This window comes from Sus scrofa, chromosome 5 (genome assembly GCF_054392235.1).
Source record: "Sus scrofa isolate SSC_HxYL_T2T_F1_AM1 chromosome 5, Sscrofa_HxYL_maternal_Yorkshire_Landrace_v2.0, whole genome shotgun sequence".
NCBI lineage: Eukaryota > Metazoa > Chordata > Mammalia > Artiodactyla > Suidae > Sus > Sus scrofa.
In genome coordinates, this window is record NC_139387.1 from 94,273,020 (window position 1) to 94,286,487 (window position 13,468).

Genomic DNA, 13,468 nt, shown 5'->3' on the forward strand with positions numbered 1-13,468 from the left:
TACCTGTACAACAGGTACCAAAACAATATTGTGATAGATTATAGGAGCCAGGAGGCCATAGCATTGAGTCACTGCTTGAAGGGCATAAGTGGAATCATTTAGGTAGTTGCTAAGTTCCAATGCCACTAACACTCTCTCACATTCAGTTAGTCTAGCAATCTGTAAAGACACAGATATTGTTACTCGAATGGAACATCAGGTACTTAACTAAATTGTCTCTAAGGAGAAGAAGAAAGGGTAGGAAATATGATCCTTGTGGCGTAACAGTAACATGAATGCTGATCTAAAGAACACCTAAATTTAGGAATAACTCTAATGCCCAATAATGCTGTCTATGGATGACACAGTCATAGAATTAAGGTTCAGTATTCTTTAAATAGTAACACAAATACCACAAGTAACCGAAAAGGAACCAATCTTTTTTAAATGGCACAATAAAATCTTGGCTACATTTTAATGTTGGGGAAAAAAATCTAGCTTTTTTCAAAAATATAAATTTCAACAATTAATAATCATATCTCTGTAATATGGCCCCTACTTGATGAACATAATCTCATTTCCCTTCTGGATACGTGAGAAAATGACCAATTTTCAGTAGCCCAAACTAATCTTCTTTTATACTTCTGCTACTTAAAGTAAAATGTAAAGTTAGGCTTTCCATAATAAAATGCCACTCAAAAAGAATAAAAATCCTCTGTTACCCCTTACTTCTCTTTCCTGAGCAAAGATTTCATTATCTGCCTATATATCCACACAAGATAATGAACAAAGGAAAACATTATGAGAGGCAACCAAAAATTTCCATGCAGCAAATGATGACTAGAACGGTAATCCAGCATTCTGGAATTCACCCAGGTACTTAAAGCTCGTCTTTGCTTTCAGACGAGATGAGGAGAGGAGAAGCTGAACGCAGTGTGGCAGAACCGGGTGGATGGCTGTGCCTGCTCAGGCTCAACAAGCCTGTGAACTTGTCTTAGGCAAAGGGTTATGCTTTTTTTTCACTTTCATATCCACAGCAACCAGCAGAGTCTCATGTAGCAATTTATCAGTTAACTACAGCAAAAGTCTCCATAGAGAGAAAACCAAGAGTAAACTTCAACCTAGACGGAAAAAAATAATGTAGGACTGTTATTAAAAGCAAGAGCTGCCCATGGAGGCAAAGCAATGTTTCTAAGCTCCCTGAGAACCTATCAGCAGAAGACAGGTTAAATTCCTGCCTCTGCACAGGAATACGACATTGTAATTTTAAAGAATGTGGCAGATGAGTTTATACCAACATGAAAATATGTCCAAAATATATTACAAAAAAGTATTTAAAAGGCAAGCTGCAGAACAGCAAGTAGATCATGATCCTATTATGATAAATAATAATAATAATAAAATATTTCTCTACGCATTTTTTTAATGAGAGAAATCGCATGAAAACTAAAATGAAGTATTCTTGGGTGCAATAGCATTACAATGAGTTTCACTTTATACATTATACATATTTGAATATTTAAATTTACACTACTTTTATGTAGGAAAAAAATATAAACTGAAAAAGAAAGAAAAGACCATGAATTTGGGCCTGTGAAACCTACATAAAATAGCAAGTAAACCAGCACAATCATACAACAGCCTGTCCTCCATTCACCAGCCAGGATATGAGATTCCTGAAGAATATAAACTTTAAATATCAAGAAACAAAGGGAAGGAATTCCCGTCGTGGCGCAGCAGAAACGAATCTGACTAGGAACCATGAGGTTGCGGGTTCGATCCCTGGCCTTGCTCAGTGGGTTAAGGATCCGGTGTTGCCATGAGCTGTGGTGTAGGTTGAAGACGCGGCTTGGATCTGGCTTGGCTGTGGCTGTGGTGGAGTCTGGCAGGTGCAGCTCTGATTCGACCCCTAGCCTGGGAACCTCCACATGCCATGGGTGTGGCCCTGAAAGTTTTAAAAAAAAAAAAAAGAAAGAAAGAAAAGAAAAGAATAGGAACAAAGGGAAATCAGCACATTTTTCAGTCACTTTAATTCACTTACTTGTTGAGAGGGGAAAATCTCATTGCCTTTAATATTATCACAGAAAAGATGTTCCTCTTTAATTTTAATGTCACTTGTTACAAAAATATTTCTAAGAAAAAGATTTAAGAGAATGGAAGACGTCTCTGCCAAGATATCTGAATGTAATCTGCAAAAAGAAGAAAACGATGTTACAGGGTAAATATAAAATGACTGTAGCATGCAAGCTCAACTTTTTGGACTGATTTTGGTTTTTTTACATATTGATTTCAGTTTTTTTACATATTTTTAAATAAAGTATAGGTCTATCCCAAGAGACTGGAGAGAGTTCCCTGTGGCTGTACAGTGGGACCTCATTGCTTATCCATTCTGAATGTAATAGTTTGCATCTACTAACCCCGAACATCCAGTCTATCCCACTGACTCTGATTTGTTAATACCAACATGATGATCCTGAGATTACAGCAAAATTTGTTACTCTTGTTCAGATGTTTAAACTGAAATTAAAGACTTTTTTTTTTTAAAGCCACACCTGGGGCATATGGTAGTTCCTAGGCTAGGGGTCTAATCAGAGTCATAGCTGCTGGCCTACACCAGAGCCACAGCAATGCCAGATCTAAGCTGCATCTGTGACCCACCCCACAGCTTGTGGCAACACTGGATCCTTAACCCACTGAGCAAGGCCAGAGATCAAACCCCCAGTCTCATGGATACGAGTTGGGTTCTTAACTCACTGAGCCACAGTGGAAACTCTTAAAGACTCTTCTAAACAAGTTCACAACCAAGAAATTAAGCTACTAACATATAATATCATGAGCACATAAAATAACTATTGGCAAAGTTTTCTGGTTCTAATATATAAAGCCCTCTTCTATCAATATAATGAAATCACTAGAGATATTCAGAAGTTTGGAAAATAAGCTGAATATTTCAATCAATAATTAAGTGAAGGTTATTTACAGCAAAATCAGCCATGGTTAGAGAGACAGAGAGATGGGGTCGGGGGTGGGGGAGTGTGGAGAGATACTTCTAATTATCTTTTCTAAATTACAGTCAACAGTGCCAACCAACCACGGGCAAAACTGCAAAGTCTGCAGTCTTCCTTCTTCATTTCCCTAGTCCCTCCCTTGCTCTTAGCCTTACTTGGTGACAACTCTCTCTCCTAAGCTTCAGGTCTCTCCATTCTCCACACCCTCTATAAAACAAGAAAGGATCTGACATACGTAATTCGCAGCTGAAGATGATCTGTTTTCCTCCCTACAAATAAAAGCCCAGGACCAGATGGCTTCACAGGCAAATTCTACCAAACATACAAAAAGGATCTGGTTCCCATCTTCCCTAAACTTTTTCAAAAGGTTGAAGAAGAAGGAACACTCTCAAAGACATTCTATGACGCCACCATCACCCTAATTCCAAAACCAGACAAAGACAACACCAAAAAAGAAAACTATCGGCCAATATCATTGACGAATATAGACGTAAAAATTCTCAACAAAATTCTAGCCAACCGGATCCAACAACATATCAAAAAGATCGTACACCATGACCAGGTGGGATTCATCCCAGGTTCACAAGGATGGTCCAACATACATAAATCAATCAACATCATATACCACATTAACAAAAGAAAAGTCAAAAACCATATGATCAAAAAAAAAAAAAACCATATGATCATCTCAATAGATTTAGAAAAAGCATTTGACAAAGTCCAACATCCATTTACGATAAAAACTCTCACCAAAGTAGGTACAGAGGGGACATTCCTTAACACAATCAAAGCCATTTATGACAAACCCACAGCCAATATAATATTCAAAAGAGAAAAGCTGAAAGCCTTCTCACTAAAATCTGGAACAAGACAGGGATGCCCACTCTTACCACTGCTATCCAACACAGTTTTGGAAGTCCTAGCCACAGCAATTAGACAAACAAAAGAAATAAAAGGCATCCAAATAGCAAGAGAAGAGATAAAACTGTCACTGTATGCAGATGACATGATACTATACATAGAAAACCCTAAGAACTCAACCCAAAAACCATTTGATCTGATTAACAAATTCAGCAAAGTAGCAGGATATAAGATTAACTAACATTCAGAAATGTCACATTTCTATATACTAACAATGAAATATTAGAAAAGGAATACAAAAATGCAATACCTTTTAAAATTGCACCCCAAAAAATAAAATACCTGGGAATACACCTGACCAAGGAGGTAAAAGACTTATATGCCTAGAACTATAAAACATTAATCAAGGAAATGAAAGGAGACATAAAGAAATGGAAAGATATTCCATTTTCCTGGATAGGAAAAATTAATATTGTAAAAATGGCCATACTACCCAAAGCAATCTATAGATTCAATGCAATGCCTATCAAATTATCCAGGACATCTTTCACAGAACTAGAACAAACAATCCAAACATTTATATGGAACAACAAAAGACCCAGAATCTCCAAAGCAATCCTGAGAAACAAAAACCAAGCAGGAGGCCTAACTCTTCCAGACTTCAAGCAATATTATGAAGTCATAGTCATCAAAACAGTGTGGTACTGGTACCAAAGCAGACATACAGACCAATGGAACAGAATAGAGAACCCAGAAATACACCCTGACACCTATGGTCAATTAATCTTTGATAAAGGAGGCAAGAGCATAATATGGGAAAAAGAAAGTCTATTCAGCAAGCATTGCTGGGAAACTGGACAGCTGCATGCAAATCAATGAAACTAGAACACACCCTCACACCATGCACAAAAATAAACTCAAAATGGCTGAAAGACTTAAATATAGGACAAGACACCATCAAACTCCTGGAAGAGAACATAGGCAAAACATTCTCTGACATCAACCTCATGAATATTTTCTCAGGTCAGTCTCCCAAGGCAGCAGAAATAAGAGCAAAAATAAACCAATGGGACCTGATCAAACTGACAAGCTTTTGCACAACAAAGGAAACCAAAAAGAAAACAGAAAGACAGCTTACAAAATGGGAGAAAATAACTTCAAACGATGCAACAGACAAGGGCTTAATCTCTAGAATATACAAGCAACTTATACAACTCAACAGCAAAAAAACCACCCAATAGAAAAATGGGCAAAAGACCTGAATGGACAGTTCTTCAAGGAAGATGTACAGATGGCCAACAAGCACTTGAAACAATGCTCAATGTCCCTGATTATTAGAGAAATGCAAATCAAAACTACCATGATATACCACCTCACACTAGTCAGAATGGCCGTCATTAATAGGTCCACAAATAACAAATGCTGGAGGGGGTGTGGAGAAAAGGGAACCCTCCTGCACTGTTGGTGGGAATGTAAGCTGGTACAGCCACTATGGAGAACAGTATGGAGGTACCTTAGAAAACTATATGTAGAACTACCATACAACCCAGCAATCCCATTCCTGGGCATATATCTGGACAAAACTTTCCTTAAAAAAGACACATGCACCCACATGTTCATTGCTGCACTATTCACAATAGCCAAGACATGGAAACAACCCAAATGTCCACTGATAGATGATTGGAATATACACAATGGAATACTACTGAGCCATAAAAAGAACGACATAATGCCATTTGTAGCAACATGGATGGAACTAGAGACTCTCATCCTGAGTGAAGTAAGTCAGAAAGAGAAATACAAATACAGCACAAATGAACATCTCCAACTGCTCTCTGCCTGATCTTGCACCAGCATCTAATACTGCTGACCAGACCCTCTGTCGTCATATTCTCCCTTCCCTTGGCAATGCACTCTCCTGGACTTTCACTGCCAGGACTGCTCCTTTTCAATTTCCTTCCTTGGTACCCACTCCTGCTTCTGCCTCTTAAATGGGAGCAATGCCCAGGATTCAAGTCCATCCTTATTCCTTTACTGCTAAACAGTCATCCCCTGGGAGATATCACTTATTGTCAAACTTTCAATGATGACCTCAATGGACAATTTACATTCCTGTGTCTCTAGCCTTGATTCTGTCCTCAGTGTCAGCATTCAATATCCAACTACCAATCAGACACCTCAGATCTGCAAAAGCTTCCTGCTGGAAAACTAAGTTCAAAATATCCCCCAATTCATTATCTTCCTCTAAAAATGTGTTTCACCCCTCGGGTTGCCTTAGTAAATATCAGAGGCTTCCCAGTCACTTAACACTGGAAATCTCAGTTAACTTTCACTCCTTCCTCTCTCTTATTCCCCCCAAGTCACATAATATCTTCCAAAACCTGTCCCTTCCTCCTCTCAAACGCCTCTCAAATCCATCCCCCTTAGCTTAGAGCATCCTTGTACAGGGTCAATGCCAAGTCTATGTTTGCTTAACTGAATGGAATTATACCTTTATGTGAATAAGCATTACCAATGCCTTCTCTTATCCAGTATTTGCATTTTTAAGCTCATTACCTTTGATTGAGGAGTGAAGGGTTTTGTCTTATTAAAGGAATTTTAAGAGTTAAAAAGCAGCTGGGGTTGTGGGATGGAAGTCCTATAAAACTGGATTGTGATGATCATTGTACAACTACAAATGTAATAAATTCATTGACTAATAAAATAAAATTACAATATATAAACAAATAAATGAGCTATTACCCAATGGGTAAAAAAAGAAGAAAAAAAAAGAGTTAACAAGCAGGTAAAGGAGACAGTTGTTTTTGAACATGTTGAGACAGGCTGAAATTACACTAATTCTCATTTCTGAGGCTGCTCTTAAACCTTGGTCTCTTAAGGGAAAATGATGGTAAAGCAAAGCTTGGCCTGTGGCATTTTATGGCTTTCACAGGACTATTTGCAGTTGATGCTGTAATCCTGGGAGACTCTTTAAGCAAAGGAAAAGCCTTCTCACCATGAGAGTCCACCCATCAGACCCTAACCCTAACCTCCACCTGACCTTTCTCTGTTACAAAGGTCCCCAATGCATATTTGTGTTTTCCAGTATAACTGACGTTACCTTACTTAGTATTTGCTATTTTTTCCTTAACTTTGTTACCTTCTATGCAGAATGCATCCACATGCTTCCAGTGGATTTTTTTTTTCTGATTCTAACAAAAGACATTTCTAACAAGGACTTAAGCCTTTGAAATATAGATGCTTACTAGAATACTTACTATTGGAAATGGTTTTACATGGACCATCTTAACGTGAAATGGAAAATAAATTAATTCTAGGCTTCACACTCAACACCTGTATTTTTAATAGGCAAATTAATATTTTATTTTTTTGTGTTTTTTTTCAGGGCCACACTAGCAGCCTATGGAGCTCCCAGGCTAGTGGTCCAATCGGAGCTGTAGCTTCTGGCCTACGCCAGAGCCACAGCAACGCGGGATGCGAGCCGAGTCTGCAACCTACCCCACAGCTCACGGCAACACCAGATCCTTAACCCACTGAGAAGGCCAGGGATCGAACCAGCATCCTCATGGATGCTAGTGGGGTTTGTTAACCGCCAAGTCACAATGGGAACTCAAGGCAAATTAGTATTTTAAAAGAATATTTCTAATTACCTTCTCTGTGTAATAGTCATTATATTGCTTAAACAAACAATGGATTGGTCATCCTGAGGTGGCGAAACAACAAAATAATCCCAGACTGGTGAGAAGACTTTCTTAGCCAACTGGTAGTTCCCAATCTGATAGGCGACCTATGACAGAAAATACGTTATCTTAAACAGGACCTGGATTTGTGAACTGTGCATTTTAAACAGGAATTCTGAGAAGGTCCTATCACAGGCTAATTTCAGAGAGGTATTCACATTGGCTGTTCTGCTCTAGAGCACCCCAGCAAGGTAATGTCGGCCACTGGCAAGGGAGACAGTCACATTTTGAAATCTCTTTTATTTCTAAATTGCATGGAAATTTGAAACTCTGTAAGGATGTTTCAAATTCTCATAAGCAAAACAAAGATCACATCTGAGCCAAATTAATTTCATTTCCATCTATCTCGGCAGCGCACTCCATTTATTACAGACACTCTTATAATGAACAATCTGTTCCAAGAGAAACAATCAGATTTCCCAAACCCAAAATACGAAATACATTTCATTCTTGTCTGGGTTCTGACTGACACTTTCAGAGCTTTTGTGCAACAAAGGGCTCACAGATGAAAAGAGTGAAGAATAAAACAGAGCCACTTCCAAGACGACATCAGGGGTTTTAAGTTTAACACATTCCACATTGGCCAAAAGAACTTTCACTGGTAAAATCCAGAAGCTCAGGAGAAAAAGGAAAACCATCCAATTTACTTGTTTCTTTTGGTAGAGTATGTTTCTTGAAACATATTTCTAAAAATCACTCCATTCAAATATGTCTAAGAAATCTCACCACATGAGTCACGGGCTGCTCAGATCCTTGGTGGAAGCAGGCAGGATGTAGAGTATAAATCCATTCATTACGTTAAGTATATAAACGACATGTTGCTAGACTATGTTCCACACAAAGGAAGAACAGAACATTTAAAGTCTGTCCAGTCGGTATTCAGAATCAACCAACCACTAAACTTTTATGAAGCTTCTACTCTGTGCTAAGCACTATAGTTTCTCCAAAGCGTAAAATGATCTCATACTCCATGAAATTGGAGCCAAGTTACAGACATAAAACACGTGAAATTACAGAAAAACTACAAAGAATAACATCGTTACTGTAGAGACTTAGACAAGGAGAAATGAAGACTTCAAGGGGGAGTCAGTGGCCAGAGATGGTTCAGATGAGGCACAGTTCGACAGAAGCTGAAAAAGCTCCTGTGATGGAAAGAGCCATAGAGCCCTCAAGAGAGGCTGAAAAGAGGAGTCGGAATTTGAAGAAAAGGAGACAGAAGGATCGCAGAAAGCCTTGAACATCAGGTGGAAGAGTTTTAAAATGTCAAGTACTGGACGAAGCACTTTATGTGTGTGAGTGTGTGGACTCCTCATTACGGCGCTATGACGTGAGCTCTGTGATCCACCCCAGTTTCAAATGAGGAAACCAGGGCATTGAGAAGGTGAATAAATTGTATAGAACCTGATATTCAGTTAAAAAAAAAAAAATTGTAGAGCCAAGACTTAGCGTGATAGGTGAGGTCACGTCTCTGGGCCATCTTGGTCCAATGAAAACATCAGACTAAACAGTCCCTAAAACATCATATAATTCTAAGATTTACCATGGGAAATGATAACAGATGATGTGTAAGGGAGTTGGTGAAACTAGAACTGAATGTTCTTTCCTCTTAAAATAAACCATTTAAAAAATAATGCTATTTATTTAATCAGTGTACATTGCAAAGCAAGAAAAGATGCCATGATAAAACTAAGATTTGGGGTTCCCTGGTGGCTCAGCAGATAAAGGAGCCAGCATCATCACTGCTGTGGCTTGGATCACAACTATGGCGCGGGTTCCATCCCTGGTCCAGGGACTTCCAAATGCAGTGGATGTGGCAAAAAAAAAAAAAAAAAAAAAAAAAACCCACAAAAAAACAAACAAAAAACCAAAATATTAAGATTTATAAATTGAGTCTTTGTGGGTTAAGAGAGGAGCATCATGTCAGCAGGCTCAAAGGTGGGTAACTAGTAGTGATGTGTAGAAGAGATTTGAAAGGGGATGGGATTAAAAGGAGAAAGAAGCACTAGAAGGCTCATGAAACAACTAGGTACAGGAGAGCCCTCCTCCTTGATACGTGACCTTCACCTGGCTTCTACATTCCTCTTCAGCTGCCTTGGCAAGCTCCTCCCCCTTTCCCCAGTCTCTTTATATTGGCATGCCCAGGGCTCTGTCTTTGGACCTCCCCTCTCCTGTCTGCACTCATCTCCTTGGTGGCATCATCCAGCCCCGTGGCTTTAGTTGTCACAAGACTACACTCAAATCCCTCTCCTGCCCAGACCTCTCTCCAAACTCCAGATCCATACAGCTAACTGACTACTCAACAATTCTCTTTGAATACCTAATAAACATCTTAACCTTAACATGCCCCAAACTGCATTTCTGATCTCCCCCCGCCCCAAATCTACACTACCCAGAGCCTCTGCTGACTCCATTGATGTCAAGTCTGTCCTTCCAGTTGGGCAGCTAAATATTTAGAGTCATCTTCTATTTTCCTCTGTCCATTGTTTCCGTCAGGAACTCTTGTCAACCTCTCCTTCAAAACGTAGCCAGAATCTGGCCTCTTCTCACCACATCAACCACTGTCATAATGGCCAAGCCACCCCCATTTCTCGATTGACTCCAGCAATAGACAGCTCCCTCTGCTTCCATCCTTATCCCCCTATGGTCTATGGATGACATAGCAGCCAAGGTGAGCCTTTGACATAGAAGTCACATTATGTCATCCTAGTACTTTGAGCCCTCTCCAGCGGTTGCCCGTTTTACTCAATGTGAAAGCCAGTCTTCCAACAGCACAGAGGTCCCTTCACGGTGTGCCATCCCTCCCACCCACGCACCTTTCGCCTCCCTGACCAACCCTTTTACTCTCCACTGGCCGCTCTGCTCCAGTTGTCCTAGTCTCCCAGCTGTTTATCAAACATGCCACGTGCACTTCGGAATCCTTCTGTGGAATGTTCTTCCCCCAGAGAGCCACTCCCTCATCTGCTTCGAGTCTCTGCTCAAATCTCATCTTCTAAATGATGCCTTCTCTGATCAGCCTCCTTAATACTATGTGATAATAATACCTTCCTTTGCCCCACTTCACATTCCCAGTTCCTCTGACCATGCTCCACATTTTCTTCCCATAGAACTGAACTTCTAACATATGAGATAATTTATTTCCCTATTATTTCATTGTTTATTACCTACATCCCATGACAGCATTTTGCTCACTTCCCTTAGAACAATGGTCCTCAAAGTCTGGTCCCAGGACCAGCAGCACCTGCATCACCCAGGGACTTGCTATAAATGCAAAATTCTTGGGCCCTACGCCAGACTTAGTGACTCATAAACTCTGGCGGTGGGATCAGCCATCTGTTTAACCAGCCCTGCAGATCATGGTGATGCAGGCTCGAGTTTTAGAAGCCCGAGCCTAGACCAATGCCTGGCACAGCGTAAGATCTCAATAATAATGGGTTAGGGAGTTCCCGTCGTGGTGCAGTGGTTAATGAATCCGACTAGGAACCATGAGGTTGCGGGTTCGATCCCTGACCTTGCTCAGTGGGTTAAGGATCTGGTGTTGCCGTGAGCTGTGGTGTAGGTGACAGACGCGGCTCGGATCCCGCGTTGCTGTGGCTCTGGCGTAGGCCGGTGGCTACAGCTCCGATTCTACCCCTAGCCTGGGAACTTCCATATGCCGTGGGAGCGGCCCAAAGAAATAGCAACAACAACAACAACAACAAAAAGACAAAAGACAAAAAATAATAATAATAATAATAATGGGTTAAATGAACTTAAAAATCCTCTTTAACTGATAATTTCCTTTTACCTACAGAAGAGGACACCCAGAAACTGTAGTATACAATAACATGATTGACTGGCCCCAGGTGAATGCGTGACACAAGCTGTCCCCCTCCCCCGCCCCCCCCGAAAGAAAGAAGCACCACCACCACCCCCCAACACACACACCAAAGTTTGGTTCTGATGTTAAGGCTGATGACACTGCATGCACCAGGAGAATTTGAGAGAAAAGTTTATTCGCACAAAGAGTCCCTCAGGGAGAGTCCCTCGGGCGGGCACAGGCAGGTCTGGGCTGGCCTGGGCAGAGCAGAAGGAATGGGTTAGGCCTTGATAAGTGTCCGGGAGGTAAAACTAAAGAAAATTCCAGCTGGCACCAAAGGAGAAGGTAAACTCACAGACTTCCCTGTCACCTGCCCATATGGGAGGCCAAAGGCAACAAGAAGGGTGAAGTGTGGAATTCCCGTCATGGCGCAGTGGTTAACGAATCCGACTAGGAACCATGAGATTGTGGGTTTGATCCCTGGCCTTGCTCAGTGGGTTAAGGACCTGGCGTTGCCATGAGCTGTGGTTGGATCCCGTGTTGCTGTGGCTCTGGTGTAGGCTGGTGGCTACAGCTCCGATTAGACCCCTGGCCTGGGAACCTCCATATGCCGCGGGAGCAGCTCTTTCTAGGGGAAAAAAAAAAAAAAAAAAAAAAGAAGGGTGAGTAGGAGCAGCTCTTTCTAGGGAAAAAAAAAAAAAAAGGTGAGGTATAAAAACAAGTCAGTGGCCAAATATTTTTATTTTTATTTTATTTTTTGCCTTTTGGGGACTGCACCTGTGGCATATGGAGGTTCCCAGGCTAGGGGTCAAATCAGAGCTGCCACAGCTCACAGCAACGCCAGATCCTTAACCCACTGAATGAGGGCCGGGGATTGAACTCATGTCCTCATGGATACTAGTTGGGTTCATTTAACTTCCAAGTAGTGGCCAAATATCTAAAACAAGATCAGATTCTTTCTTACATTGGGTGAGCCAGTCAAATTCTCTTTCCCAGGAAGCTGGAATCAAGACTGAAATATAGGCAGCCAGCATCTGTATATAGCTGAAACCGAAGGATATATAAAAACTCAGGGGCTGCCATTTTTCCTCCAGAGATGGAAGAGGAAGTCAGTCTTTAAAGAGAGAGACACAAGTGTAAGACTCAGAGCTGCCTGGACTCTGCAGCCTTACTGGGGCCTGGCTGCGTTCTTCCAAGCAGGCTTACTTGCAATCAGGGGCTTAATTGAAACCATAAGTCAAAATAAACTAAACAAAGGTCACTGTTGCGGCGATGAGATTGATTTTAAAGGAAAAGAAAAAAGACAGCTCAAAGGAAGAGGAGATGACACCTAGCATAGAACCTGGCACAAAACAGACACTGAATTCATCAATAAATAGATGAGCATGGAGCAAGGTAATGTTCAGTTAGAGGCTAAGAGGGAAAAGAAGAATTGAAACTTCTTAATGAGGTTTAAAAATAGGGATGACTCTCTTTTATCTGGTAGCTCTAATTTTTTTTTATTGGAATGGTCATAGACAAAAGGCAAACCTCTATTCATAAAAGAGTTTCAATGAATTCTTATCCGAATTGGAAAAAATGTACGAATTTCATTTCCTTTTCTCCTGCACCATTGTGATTCCTGACCCAGCATCAAACTCTATTGCTCATACTGCTTATGACGACCTGCAGAAAAGCACCACCCCGGGAGAGAACAGACTGGGGAGATGTGGGCTCCAGAAGAACTCAGCACAGGCTATATGCTAAGCACACGATTTCCCTGGAACCAGGACAGCGCAGGAGGAAGGCATGAGCGAGTTCAAGTGTCTGGCTCACCACCTGCTATCAGAGTAAAGTTGGGCAAATTACTTAACTTCCCTAAGACAGTCTTTCTGGAGTAAAATGGGATTGAAATCAAAGTAGTAACACCACCTCAGAGAGTTATTACTGTAATCAATGGAATAGTGAATTTTAAAATGTCTATCATGCAGTAGTCTTTTTAATTAATGCTGTTTCTCAGTCTCGTACCTCCACAAGCCATTGTGCCCACTCGCTATTTGCTTTAGAAATGCAGGAGTTCCCGTCGTGGCGCAGTGGTTAACGAA

General features: G+C 40.9%; 1 protein-coding gene across 14 annotated transcripts in view; it reads right to left on the reverse strand.

Annotated features, from left to right (window-relative positions):
- Positions 1–13,468, reverse strand: part of CFAP54 (cilia and flagella associated protein 54) — a 312,009-nt gene that overhangs the window by 206,180 nt on the left and 92,361 nt on the right. For 13 of the 14 annotated variants that reach the window (XR_014804323.1, XR_014804322.1, XR_014804320.1 and 10 more), the window contains 3 exons: positions 7,499–7,635; positions 2,021–2,168; positions 4–159 (listed from right to left, as the gene is read on the reverse strand). Coding sequence is in view for 8 of the 14 variants with exons in the window: in XM_084957512.1 (XP_084813638.1) it covers positions 4–159; positions 2,021–2,168; positions 7,499–7,635 (441 nt within the window). In the remaining 6 variants the exon portion in view is untranslated. The remainder of the gene's footprint in view (positions 1–3; positions 160–2,020; positions 2,169–7,498; positions 7,636–13,468) is intronic. The other variant, XM_084957520.1, reaches the window with a different exon arrangement.